Source organism: Strix aluco, chromosome 30, assembly GCF_031877795.1.
Source record: "Strix aluco isolate bStrAlu1 chromosome 30, bStrAlu1.hap1, whole genome shotgun sequence".
Classification (NCBI taxonomy): domain Eukaryota; kingdom Metazoa; phylum Chordata; class Aves; order Strigiformes; family Strigidae; genus Strix; species Strix aluco.
In genome coordinates, this window is record NC_133960.1 from 2,599,492 (window position 1) to 2,612,687 (window position 13,196).

At 52.8% G+C, this 13,196-nt stretch overlaps 1 protein-coding gene across 12 annotated transcripts; it reads left to right on the forward strand.

The window, feature by feature from the left end:
• Positions 1 to 339: 339 nt before the first annotated feature.
• On the forward strand, positions 340 to 12,604 carry SLC25A44 (solute carrier family 25 member 44). Of its 12 annotated transcripts, none has more exons than XR_012621166.1 (6): positions 340 to 426; positions 4,784 to 5,971; positions 9,668 to 9,795; positions 10,334 to 11,188; positions 11,285 to 11,341; positions 11,696 to 12,604. XR_012621166.1 is itself a non-coding variant. In XM_074809367.1 (6 exons), exons 4-6 carry the CDS (start codon positions 5,350 to 5,352, stop codon positions 10,523 to 10,525), a joined length of 942 nt encoding a protein of 313 aa, XP_074665468.1. In that variant the 5' UTR covers positions 1,867 to 1,974; positions 3,043 to 3,064; positions 4,784 to 4,894; positions 5,237 to 5,349; the 3' UTR covers positions 10,526 to 12,604. The 12 variants fall into 12 exon arrangements, 5 of the variants coding, with proteins under 5 accessions (XP_074665467.1, XP_074665466.1, XP_074665469.1 ...); XM_074809367.1 differs by lacking the exon at positions 340 to 426 and adding exons at positions 1,867 to 1,974; positions 3,043 to 3,064 and having other exon boundaries at positions 4,784 to 4,894; positions 5,237 to 5,971; positions 10,334 to 12,604; XR_012621165.1 differs by having other exon boundaries at positions 10,334 to 11,341.
• The last annotated feature ends 592 nt before the right edge of the window (positions 12,605 to 13,196 follow it).

Consider the following 13,196-nt stretch of genomic DNA (forward strand, 5'->3'; position numbering starts at 1 on the left):
TCTGCCCTTCCACCAGCCAACACGTGAATTCTTCCCGTGGAAGACAGGAGTCGCATCCAGTCGTTAAGGGGCCGCTGTCCCTTTAAGATGTGTAATTCGGTGCTGTCCCTTTAAGGTGAGGGCGCAGGCGAGGCCTCCCGCTGTGCGCATGCGCACTCCGTTCCCCGAGCGTCCGCCCGGGGCTGAGGGGCCGCCGCCCTCTTTACTGTGGCCGGAAGTGGGCGACATCTCTTCCGGAGCGGCGTCAGCCCTTCCCCAAGATGGCGCCGGTGCTCGGGCGCTGATTGGTCGGGTGGCGCGCGACGCCCCGACGTGTTGCCGCCGTTCACTTCCGGCCGGCGGCCACCGACGGGGGGGAGCGGCCATGGGGTGGCGGGACTGGCCGGCGGCGGGGCGGGGCGGGGGCCTCCCGCCCGCCGGCTTGAGGTGAGGGGGCGGCGGAGGAGGCCGGGCCCGGGGAGCGGGGCAGGAGGCGGCGGGGGGGCTCGGAGGCCTTAGCTTGGGCGAGTGGCGGCGGGGCAGGACGGTGGTGGCCCGGCTCGGGGCCGGTGCTGGGGGCGGCTGGATGGTGGAGGGGGGGCAGCTGCTGGGGCGGGGTTAGGAAGGTGCGGGGGGGTCGGGGTGCGGGGCTGGCTGTGGGGGTCCGCTGCAGGTGGGTGATGGGGAGCTCCCGGGGCAGCCAGCGGAAGGGGGGGCGGCTGGCGGGGGGCGCTCCGGGGCCTGCAGGGAACCCGGGGTGAGGGGCAGCGCGGGGCCGGGCCGCGGGGAGAGGCCGGAGGAGGCGGTTTGGTGCAAGATCCCTTTGGGTGAGGAGGTGGGTGCTGCGCTGCCGAGGAGCCCAGGGGCGGGCGGGGAAGGGGGTGGAGGCGGGGAAGGGGATGGAGGTTCCCTGCGCCGTCGGGGGGCTGCAGGACGCGAAGCTGCGTGGGGGGAGAGCGGGGGACACGCCAGCGACATGAAACCGCGGCGCTGGGAAAGGCTTCGCGTCCGCACAACTGCTCATCCACACGGTGACCTTGAGCGGGTACCGTACCAAACTTTGCACGTGTTCACCGCTTTTAGAGCACATCGGATTTTTTTTTTTGCCTGGCCAAACATAAGCACTGATGGCTTCATCTCTAAGGTGGGAGGGCGGGTGGCTGCGCCAGCTGCCCAGCTCCAGCGTACGGGAGGTTGTGGGTGTGTTGGGAAGTGCTGGCCTTCGAGTGCCTCCGCCCCGTTTACAGAGAGCCAGCCGCTCACGGAGGGCCTCTGATTATCACCGAGGCAGTTTTTGTATCCACTTCAATCCTGGGGTAAATTTAAGAGCGCCACGGTAAAGACTGAAAGCGGAGCTGCCTACTTAGAGCGGGTTCGGCGTAGCGTGGCACAGATAAAAGGCTTCAAATTTGAGAGACTTGTAGTGGATTTGTTTGATCTCGTGTTTTCCCACTTGAGAGCATCTCCACAGGCAACCGTGTACAGTGGTTGGAGCTCGGCCTCGCCGCCTGCTTCTGGATGGTTCCCAGGCCGGCGTGCGAAGGCATTAGTATGCTGAGCAGGAGACATCCTTGGCCAGGGGTACACAAAGGCCCTGTCTTTATTTGCCAAAGAATCATGTTTAGATACAGCTGCAGCAAAAACGGTTTGGAGAACAGATTGATAGGGCTGAATTAAAGAGGAGATAAATTGGCGGGGGGGGGGGGGGTGTCATACTAAGTTGTGGTCTGTGTTTAGAAGACTGAAGCTGTATCCTGTAGGTCAGACAACAAACTAACGAGAGAGCAGAAGCAGGTGCAGTCTGCTTGGTAATCCTCTGCTTTAATTTCTAGGCAGAAACTCAAGAAATGCTTTTCTATTCATAGTGAGAAGTCACCATCTGTATAGATCTATTGAAGTGTAGTTTTGGCGTGGAAACTTCGAGTGTTGAAGTACAGAATGGCTCTGTGACCTGGGAGGGAAGCTGCCGTACTTGTATTTCATTTTGGAGGGCAGGTCAGTTCTTTGGAGATTTAGCAATTACTTTTGTATCGATCTCCCCGAAAGATCATCAAACTGAAACTGGGCACGACAGGATCACTGCTCTGAGAAAGGCTCTGGATTTAATTTCTGGAAGAATAAATGCTCTGAGCAAAATTCTCATCTTGGCAGAGTGAGAATTGTGGCCGTGAAGCATCCCTGGTGATGCCAGGATGCCTTCCCTCCTCACCTCCCCGCAGGTGGAACTTTGCTCGCGGGCCCTGGGATTAAAGCCAGCAGTGTGCCCAGGTGGCCAAGAAGGCCAATGGCATCCTGGCTTGTACCAGCACTAGCGTGGCCAGCAGGGACAGGGAAGGGATCTTGCCCCTGTACTTGGCACTGGTAAGGCTGCACCTCGATGAGTGGGTTCAGTTTTGGGCCCCTCACTCCAAAAAGGCCATTGAATGACTCGAGCGTGTCCAGAGAAGGGCAACGGAGCTGGTGCAGGGTCTGGAGCACAGGTCTGATGGGGAGCGGCTGAGGGACCTGGGGGGGTTTAGTGTGGAGAAGAGGAGGCTGAGGGGAGACCTCCTGGCCCTCTGCAACTCCCTGAAAGGAGGGTGCAGAGAGGGGGGAGGAGTCTCTTGAGCCAAGGACCCAGCGGCAGGCCAAGAGGGAATGGCCTCAAGCTGCGCCAGGGCAGGGTCAGACTGGCTCTTAGGAAGGATTTCTTTGCAGAAGGGGTTGTTGGGCGTTGGAATGGGCTGCGCAGGGCAGGGGGGGAGTCCCCATCCCTGGAGGGGTTGAAGAGTCGGGTTGAGCCAGCGCTGAGGGATCTGGTGGAGTTGAGAACTGTCAATGTTAGGCTAATGGTTGGACTAGATGATCTTCAAGGGCTTTTCCAACCGAGATGATTCTGTGATACTGTAAAGTGACGTTGGCTTTCTAGTTTAGATCCTCAATGAAATCAGTAAGAGTCCAAAGAAAGTACAGTTATTTCCTCAAGGAGGGTAAAATTCTAAAGACAAAGCACTGTAGCACATAAAACTAAATAAAAATCAGGGATACTTTTTAATTATTATTTATTTGTTTCCCTTATTGCAGCACTGAGGACTTTTCTTAGCAGGTACACCTTACCTTTGACGTGGGGAGCTCTGTTGCGTATGGTTCAGGTTTTGGGTGGCAGAGGAATTTGGAGTGTGGACTAAACCCTCAGGCTTCACCAGGAAATTGCATTGGCTAGACTTTTTTTATAAAATATTAAGCTAGTGGGACTCCTAACAAGAACAAAATTATGCTTTCGTAGGTGCTGTGTGCAGGTAATTCCTGTGTAGGAAGCTTTATGCCGTCTAATTATGCCTGTATTAGTGAACTAGTAATGCTGTAATTATAATTAAAGCAATACAACTTTTGTTTAGACAAGGCCATGGTGTTTGTTCTGCGTTATCTGTCAAGTCAATTGACTGTAACAATGAAGTGTAGTTTTCTTTGTGCTCGGTAAAACAGGGCTTCCCCCACCCTCTCTGTTGGACCCGGATGCCCTTGGGTATTTTTAACTTCACTGTCCATCAGCAGGAGCCATGGCAGCCTGTAACACTGTTTACTGATGTTAAGCAAATATTTTGTTGGCAGATAGGCAATGAAATGGGCTGTTAGTAGCACCCCCCTACCATAATTTCATAATTGTAATTTCTTCTCTGTGCCAGAGGTAGATAATTGCCATTGTTTTGTTCTCGCGTTTCTAACCAGATGGTTCTTGGCTCTTTGAGCTCTTCACGAAGTCTGCAACTGGGAGACGTTTATGCTGTGGTCTTCCTGACCTGATAACATAAAACAGCCCCCAAATCGGTGTACGATGTCGACTGCATCTCGTGTTAAATTTGAGTTCTCACTCAGTCGACGCTGAATCTGTTTTCGGTTCCCTGGTTCGGCCACGCTTGTGCCAGTTTCTGCGTTTGCGAGTGGAGCTGCTTGGTATTGCTCTGCTCTCCGACAGCTCAGCTCGTGCCTCTGCACAGACTTCAAATACCCGTTTGCCTCAAATGTAAGCTGGGATGCAGCGGCAGTCAAGCCCTTTCTAAAAATTTAGTATTCTGTTACTCCTGAAGACCTGTAGGCCTTTTGTGATACGGAAAGAAAATCCTCGTGGTCAGTGGAGGAATCTGTTTCACGTTGAGGTGATTCTTTGAGATGCTCTTCTCTTTTTGCTTGTCTATACCCGGCCCTGCAAGGAGATCAGCTGCTTTTCAAGCTTGGTTAATCATACACCAAGTTAGAGCAAATTACAGCCAAAAGGGCAGCGGATGGAACTGCTGAGAGTCTTGTCCTGGGGAAGCAGCTGCTGGGACGGGATGAGACGCGGCGATAGCGCAGCAGGGCAGGAGCCAGGGGCAGGGGCTGCTGGAGGAGGCTGAGCCAGGCCCTCCCCTCCTCATCCCTCCGCTGCCGGCACTCTGAATGCTGCCAGGGTTGGAGGGATGGCAGGTTTGTGAGCGTTCCCAGAAGTGATGATGAGGTATTGGAAGTGAGGATGAACTTTGCTCGCCTTAGCTGAAAAGCGCAGTTAGGCCCTGCTCAGCTGAGAGATCCCTGAGCGGGGACTTTTAACCCTTTCTTTTCAGGGTCTCAGTCATCAACATGGACACTCTATGTGGCTGTTTTTGCCTTGTTCTCTCATTGCTGCCCCTCTTTTCACGACCTTCCCTTCCCTTCCAATCCCTTCCCTGGCTTACATCACCCTCCAGCTTTAGGACAGTCAAAATGGAAATGCCCAGAAAAACTTGTCTCATTTGTGCGAGGAATCTGGGAACACAAATGGAGACTTGTCGCTTCCTTCTTTGTACAGAGCCTGGGACTGACAAGTGACACCCTGACATCCAGGAGCATCCCGAACCCGGAATGACTGGGGAGAAGCTGCTTTGGTTGACGGTCCATGTTCCTGCGTGCTCGTTAAAAGGTAGCGCTTGCTTTTGGGACAAAGCTCTTCCTCTGTGGATCTCAAACCGCTTTGCAAAGTCCGGCAAGCTTGGATTTGCAGCAGAGTAGTCTAGACCGTCGTGAGAAGTGCCACGTGTGCTGTTAGAGTTTAACAACGAGCTACGGTGACATCAGAAGGCGCCGCCGTCAGCCGCGTGATACGGCCCCGCTCGCTGAGGTTACGGTCCCGCCGCTCTGCCAGCAGAATGGTTTACGCAAGGGCACTCGGCGTACTGCAGGAAAATCAGCAAAGTTAGGTGAGGTAGGGTGCTTTAGCTAACTGAGGTGCTTCGTCCTCTACTGAAAGTGTCTCTCGTTTCAGATGCCAGCGCCTCAGCCTAGTCGGTCAAGACAGGAGGGCTGAGCCTGGATCCACTCTGTACTTTTGAGGTAGATCTGGGACACGCCACCTCTCCTACCCCACTCCGAGGAGTCATGGAGGACAAACGCAACATCCCCATCATCGAGTGGGAGCACCTGGACAAAAGGAAATTCTACGTGTTTGGGATTTGCATGACTATGATGATCCGGGTGAGCGTTTACCCCTTCACGCTCATCCGGACACGGTTGCAGGTTCAGAAGGGCAAGAGCCTATACAACGGGACTTTTGATGCTTTTGTGAAAATCCTGCGGACAGAAGGGACAGCTGGGCTCTACCGTGGCTTTTTGGTCAACACTTTCACCCTGATCTCTGGCCAGTGCTATGTGACAACGTATGAGCTCACCCGAAAGTATGTGTCACGGTACAACAACAACAATGCTGTGAAGTCTCTGGTGGCTGGTGGCTCAGCCTCTCTGGTGGCCCAGAGCATCACGGTGCCCATCGATGTCATCTCCCAGCATCTCATGATGCAAAGGAAAGGGGAAAGCATGGGCAGGTTTAAGGTGCAGAACCAAGATGGCAAGAGGATGTTGGTCTTTGGCCAAACCAAGGACATCATTGTACAGATTTTCAAGGCCGATGGCTTTAGAGGCTTCTACAGGGGCTACGTGGCCTCGCTGCTCACCTATATTCCCAACAGTGCGGTCTGGTGGCCCTTCTACCACTTCTATGCCGGTAAGTGAAAGGAGACTTTGAATGTATCTTACCCCAGGAGACCTAGAAGCCCCCCAGATCCACTCTGAAACTCTGGACCCAGTGTGATTTGCTTTCTCTCTTTGATTTGGGGTGGGGGCAGAACCCCAAAACAAAAAGCTGTGTCCAATTTAAACGAATTCTGCGGATGTTGGGTGGAAGGTTGAGCAGGGCCTTGTTTTAAATGCGGAGTCAAAGAGTAGAGGCCTCAGTGCTAGAGGACTTAAAACTAGATAGCTCTAGGCAAGAGGGACTCGATACATCTACTTGAACTTTCTCTTCCACTAATCCCAAACGATGCTGACTTTGCATGGAAGTGAGGAAGGTTCTTGTCTGGCACTGGGCAGAGTTCTGAAGCCACCGTGTCAGTATAATTTGTCCTTCAGTTCACATTGACTCGGGAGTCTCGTATATGGCAAAAAACCTTCTAGAGCTACAAGTCTCAGAGCAAAACCAAATAACAGAATGGTTTGGGTTGGAAGGGACCTTAAAGTCCATCTAGTTCCCACCCCCTGCCCCAGGCGGGGACACCTTCCACTAGCCCAGGTTGCCCAAAGCCCCGTCCAACCTGGCCTTGAACCCTTCCAGGGAGGGGCAGCCACAGCTTCTGTGGGCAACCTGTGCCAGGGCCTCACCACCCTCATGGGGAAGAATTTCTTCCTTGGATCTCATCTAAATCTCCCCTCATTCAGTTTAAAACCATTACCCCTCGTTCTATCCCTCCCCCCTGATCAAGAGTCCCTCCCCACTTTCCTGTAGCCCCTTTCAGTCCTGGGAGGCTGCTCTAAGGTCTCCCCAGAGCCTTCTCTTCTCCAGCTGAACCCCCCCAACTCTCTCAGCCCGTCCTCACAGGGGGGTGCTCCAGCCCCCCGAGCATCTTTGTGGCCTCCTCTGGCCCCGCTCGAGCAGGTCCGTGTCCTTCTGCTGTTGGTGCCCCAGAGCTGGACCCAGCACTGCAGGGGGGTCTCCCGAGAGTGGAGCAGAGGGGGAGAATCCCCCCCTCGCCCTGCTGCCCACACTGCTCTGGGTGCAGCCCAGCACACGGGTGGCTTTCTGGGCTGCCAGCGCACGTTGCTGGCTCACAGGCAGTTTTCTACCCACCAACCCCACCAAGTCCTTCTCCTCGGGGCTGCTCTCCAGCCACTCCTCTTCCAGCCTGGATTTGTGCTTGGGGTTACCCCCACCCATGGGCAGGACCTTGCCCTTGGCCTTGTTGAACTCCACGAGGTTGACACAGCCCCACCTCTCCAGCCTGTCCAGGTCCCTTGGGATGGCACATCCCTTCCCTCAGTGTGTCACCGCACCACACAGCTCGGTGTTGTCAGTGAACTTGCTGAGGGTGCCTCGATCCTACTGTCCATGTCCCCAGCAAAGCTGTTACAGAGTGCCAGCCCCAGCACGACCCCTGAGGACACCACTCGTCACCGCTCTCCACTCGGACACGGAGCTGTTGACTGTGACTCTTCTGTGGTTTTGTGCCTTAAGATCATGGTTCAGTTTCCAGAGCTTTAAAACTGGCACCAAGCCTTGTGATATAAAACTCCACTTAACAGTATGTTCTCTCCCTAGCTCAGCTCTGGTAATCCTCAGGGTGTTCCCAAATACTAAAGATATTGCCCAGCTACGATTTACTTATTTTCCCCTGATAATCCTTTAGATTTCTGTCGTGCAGCTTTGCATGTGGTTTTTAGACTAATATTTACCTAGTAGCAATCTGCCTAAAAGTGATGATAATGAGAGGCTTAGATTTCACTGTACTAGGCTTAAAGTATATCTTGAAAATCACCTGCTTTTAAAAATACAGGTGTCTCAAATGCCTAGTTTGTTTTTCAGAGCGGGCCCAGTCTGGTGACAGTGGGGAGCGTCGGTTACGCATCTGCTGTGTTTAAATGGCAACAGCAGCTTGGGATGTTGGTCCAGCCTGAGCTTTTTGGGAGTGCTCCCTTTGCTCTCCACATCAAAAATTTTTAATACCAAATCCACTGTATCAGTTGTAAGACTTTCATGGCAAAAAGGTTCAAAAGTGGCCGTCTAAGAACACGCAAGTTGATCTGGACAGAACGGAGCTTGCCTCTTTCAGGTGTTTGCTCTCTTTCCTAGTCTTCTGCAGTGAAAGACTAAGTCTGATGGTAAATGTAGCCCCGGCTGTCAGTACATCTCTGCTTTGGCTGCTTTTTCTAGTCCTCTGTCCCTGGGTCGTGTGCTGGTCTCGGCTGGCAGCAGCCCGGGTCACTGGACCTTCCTCGGCATTCAAAGTACACTGCTGGCAGTGATTCCGATCGGCGTTCGGGGTCGCAAACAGAGCAGCTTCCTTCCCTCTCACCAGATAGACACAACCACCGCATCACCCAAAGAAACTGGGACTTTTGGACTGTCTTCCCTACAACTTGAATCGGTAAAAGTGTGGGAGTTTCCAATCCCGGTTGCCAGGTAGCAGGAGCAGAGTGAGGAAATCCCTGGGACGAGCAGAGCCCAGCGCTTTTCTCCTTGGAGATCCCCCGGCGGGACACCGTGGGGATATCTCTGTGACAGTGAGCTCTGTGGCAGTGACAGCTTCCTGGATCCGCACGAATCTCTGCAGACAACTTCTGACAACCTTGTCTAAAGGTTCCCCCCTCTGCCTTTTAAAGGGGGGGTGAACGTTTCCATGCTCTGTTTTGGGGACGTACAAGTCTTTTCTGCCCAGAGGGTCTGAGAGTCTGTGCTTGAGCTGACCAGAGGCTGCATGATGGAGCGCTGAGCTGCCGGGGTGTTTACGGGCTTTCTCCCTGCATGTTGCTAACTTCTGGTGGGTCTAGAAAGCACCACTTAGATGTTCTGTGGGTGACTTCTGCACTTGGGCCACAACAACGCCCAGCAGCGCTACAGGCCTGGGGAGGAGTGGCTGGAGAGCTGCCAGTCAGAGAGGGACCTGGGGGGGATTGGTAATGAGCCAGCAGTGTGCCCAGGGGGCCAAGAAGGCCAATGGCATCCTGGCTTGTACCAGCACTAGTGTGGCCAGCAGGGACAGGGAAGGGATGTGACCCCTGGACTCGGCACTGGGGAGGCTGCCCCTCGATGAGTGGGTTCAGTTTTGGGCCCCTCACTCCAAAAAGGCCATTGAATGACTCGAGCGTGTCCAGAGAAGGGCAACGGAGCTGGTGCAGGGTCTGGAGCACAGGTCTGATGGGGAGCGGCTGAGGGACCTGGGGGGGTTTAGTGTGGAGAAGAGGAGGCTGAGGGGAGACCTCCTGGCCCTCTGCAACTCCCTGAAAGGAGGGTGCAGAGAGGGGGGAGGAGTCTCTTGAGCCAAGGACCCAGCGGCAGGCCAAGAGGGAATGGCCTCAAGCTGCGCCAGGGCAGGGTCAGACTGGCTCTTAGGAAGGATTTCTTTGCAGAAGGGGTTGTTGGGCGTTGGAATGGGCTGCCCAGGGCAGGGGGGGAGTCCCCATCCCTGGAGGGGTTGAAGAGTCGGGTTGAGCCAGCGCTGAGGGATCTGGTGGAGTTGGGAACGGTCAGGGTGAGGTTCATGGTGGGGCTGGAGGAGCTTCAAGGGCTTTTCCAACCCAGATGATTCTGGGATTCTGTGACAGGTTGTAAATCAGGGATTCTGCCCCCAGCAAATCAGTCTAAATTAGCAGGTGGAGTTAAAGATAAGCAGCCGTTCGTCTGAAATTTTACTCTCTCTCCTGTTCCCAGAACAGCTTTCGAGCTTGACTCCTAAGGACTGTCCCCATCTCCTCCTGCAAGCTATATCGGGGCCGCTCGCAGCTGCGACAGCTTCCACGCTCACCAACCCCATGGATGTCATCAGGGCTCGGGTTCAGGTAAGCTCAGCCTGCTCGGCACGTCTGTCTGCAACAGCAGCATGACGCAGGGGTGGGGTTCAGTCTCGGCTCTTTGATCTCTGTGGCTTCAGGTAAACTGCTCCCCTTCTCTCTCAGTTCGTAGGTTGTTCTGTCCTAGATACCGTGCTGCTTAATTTGCAGTCAGCATTAAGAGGAGGCGGCTCAGGTAGCGAGGCTGGCTTCGCCTGCCTCAAATGAGGTTCCCCAGAAGATGTGGCGTCCTTCCGAAAAGGAGAGGTGCTTTGAGCAGCTTTTAGTGAGACTTGAGCTGTTGTGTTGATCCAGCCCCTTCTAGATGGGAGGAAGGAGGAGACAGATCTAAGAATCCCACTTACTGCTGCCCCTTTAGGATTTCTTACTTTATTTTTTTTTCCCCCCCTTGGGGAGTTCTGGAGACTAGATCAAGGTTATTGGACAGGCTGATCTGTAGTCTCTAGAGTCTTCAATTGGAGCAGAACCCCAGAGCAGCTCAGCATGAAGTCTGGCAGCTCGGTGAATATTTCTTCTGGCTTTGCAGGTGGAAGGCAAGAGCTCCATCATCCTCACCTTCAGACAGCTCATGGCAGAGGAAGGGCCCTGGGGCCTGACTAAAGGCCTCTCTGCTCGCATCATCTCGGCAACTCCTTCCACCATCGTCATCGTGGTGGGGTATGAAACTCTGAAGAAGCTGAGCCTCCGCCCGGAGCTGGTGGATTCGAGACACTGGTAGAGGCAGCTGCTGGAAGGGAAATCTTCCGTTGAACCCGCTGAATTTGGACCGTCATGGTTGAAAGCTCAGGAGAGGCGGCTGCTGTCTCCTTTGTCTCTAGCTGGTTTCACGGTACAAGGCAGAAGCAAGAGCGACTGCAATTCACCTCTTCAGATTTGATTGTAATACAATGCTCTGCTGCCGTTTCTGCTTAAAACCATCAAAATGTGACCTTTGGCAATGTTGTTTGCCTGTGACAGTTCATTCAAAAGCAGCCAGGTGTGTGAACGCATCCTGGCAAGTTCTTAATTACCTTTTTTTTTTTTTTTTTTTTTTAAATTAAAGACTTACTGGCTGAAGCAAAAAGCCAGTTTATTCTTTAAATTATTTTAATTTTTGCCAGACTTCCGAGGAGGGGAGTCTAACAGGCTGCAGCAGAGCCCTCTGGTGGGTTGGGTGCTGATTGCAGTTGTACTGTGGGAAGCTGGAAAAAATAGAATAGACCAGTAAACTTCTCCAATCACCCACATTTATTTCTAGAAGATGTGAGACGAGAGTAACCTGGAGCCACTTAAGACCTTCTTTACTGCGTTTTGAATAGATCTGTACATACCTTTTTTGTATGTTCTTGGAAAATGTTTCCTATCTCTCATCCTTCAAACAGCAAGCTGGCTGGTAGGCAAGGTAGGAGTTGAGCTGGCTGTTTGTAACTAGCTGATGGCAATTTTGACACCTAACCGATGTTTTTAATCTGTTGTTATTTAATTTTTTTTATTTTAGGGAAGCTTATTCTGATTTCTGGGGGACTTGAGTGGTTGTTCTGTGGCCTTGTTCAATGTGAGTGTCAATACTGCATGTTCAGGGTGGCCGCTGCCACTTCCCACCTTTAGTTAGTTTAAGCACAAAGTGTTTGGAAGTGTCAGGTTGTTGTGCTGCCAGCAGCCGAGAGGAGAACCGAGTGTGATTAGAGCTCCAACTGGATGTGAGGTGGGGAAGGAAAAAAAAAAACGCTTGTACTGGCTTTTGATCCAGTTCAAACCTGATTGGCATGTTCATATTGAATAAGAAGTAAGGTTCACTAATACTTTGTAAGTTTAAATCCTGCTTATCCTGTTTGGGAAGGGCAAGGATGATTCTTTGCACACTCTTGCTGGATCAAAACCCTGAGCTGTGGCCTGTGCTTTTTACCAGATGCAAACTTGCAATCGAGTGATGAAGCAAGAGGCTGCTCCTTGGGGAGGAGGAAGGAAGGAACAGTTTGACTTCCCTCTGCTGGTCTCAGTAGTTGAGATTTGCCTCTCCTGATGCCAGCCCACGCGTGGTGCTCACCCAGGTTAGTTGTGTGTCTGAGAGGCGAGAGAGACGCCTCCAAATAACAGATGTCTCGGCGCCTCTGTCCATCCCGCTGCCGTAACGAGGGATTCCTGGTTGTAGCCTCGATCCTGCCGAACTGTGGCTGCTGCCCGGCGTCTTTTCCACCTGGGACTTGCTAAGTGTGGTTCTTACCTTCATCCCGACGTCTGCAGTTCAGCCCAGGCAGAGACTGGATGTGCCACAGTTTCTGCTGGAGGTGGAACAAGTACAGACAGATGCTGCTGAAGTTGGAGAGGGACTTTTATGTTTAAGAGCAGAACATGGTTATAAGACACTTTAATGGGGTTGCAGCTGAGTCATCAAAGGCCTTTTAATCCCACCTTTGTTTTTCGCAGCGTTAAATAAGGTGATGTGTGCCTGAGCCACTGACAGAGCTGGTCAAGCAGCGCGTGCTGCAGGCGGCTCTTCTGTCGCGTTTTTGTTGTTTGAAAGACAACACCAGTCGGCGGATTCCGCTCTAAAAAGTGGAACAGCAGCATCGCAAGATTGCGAGGAGGTATCCTGAGCGTACGGTAGCCCCGTTCTCACACGAGGCCGGTGGTAATACCAATATTAAAAGAAATAATAATAACCAGCCTCTGCTGGTTACCAGCAGGGTGAGTCTTGGTGTGTGTCGCAGAAGTGGCAAGACAGCACAAGCATAGGGAGACACTCTCAAGCTTAATATTCCTCTCGTAACCAGCGAAGTTGTTGACAACTAATAAACTTCAGAGACCTTCAATTTGACGCCTGAGTTTAAAAACGCGTTAGTCTCGGTGAGTGCATTTTCCAGGGGATTCAGCCAATTTCTGTCATTTCACAAGGCTGTGTTCTTGGTTTTAGCGCTTTGCCTTCTGAGGAGCACTAGGAGGGACCTGACCAGCCGAGGCTGCCTGAAAAAACAGGGACAGTGACAGCGTGCAGAGCTGAACAAGCCAGAAAAAAAACGGGCTAGAGCAGGTGTGGTACCTGAAACCATGGATTAGTTGCAAGTCCAGATCTTCCTTTACAAGCCGTGGTTAGTTCTGGTTAGCTCTTACAATCAGCATCTTGACAAGGGAAAAATGAATGAGATTTACTGCTTTTCCCTCTCTTTTGGTGCTGAACATGGATTACTCTTCCCCTTTTGAATTCTTCAGGCTTGATCGTTTTATTTCATTAACCGAGAATATTATAGAATCCCAGAATCCTCTCGGTTGGAAAAGCCCTTGAAGCTCCTCCAGCCCCACCATGAACCTCCCCCTGACCGTTCCCAACTCCACCAGATCCCTCAGCGCTGGCTCAACCCGACTCTTCAACCCCTCCAGGGATGGGGACTCCCCCCCTGCCCTGCGCAGCC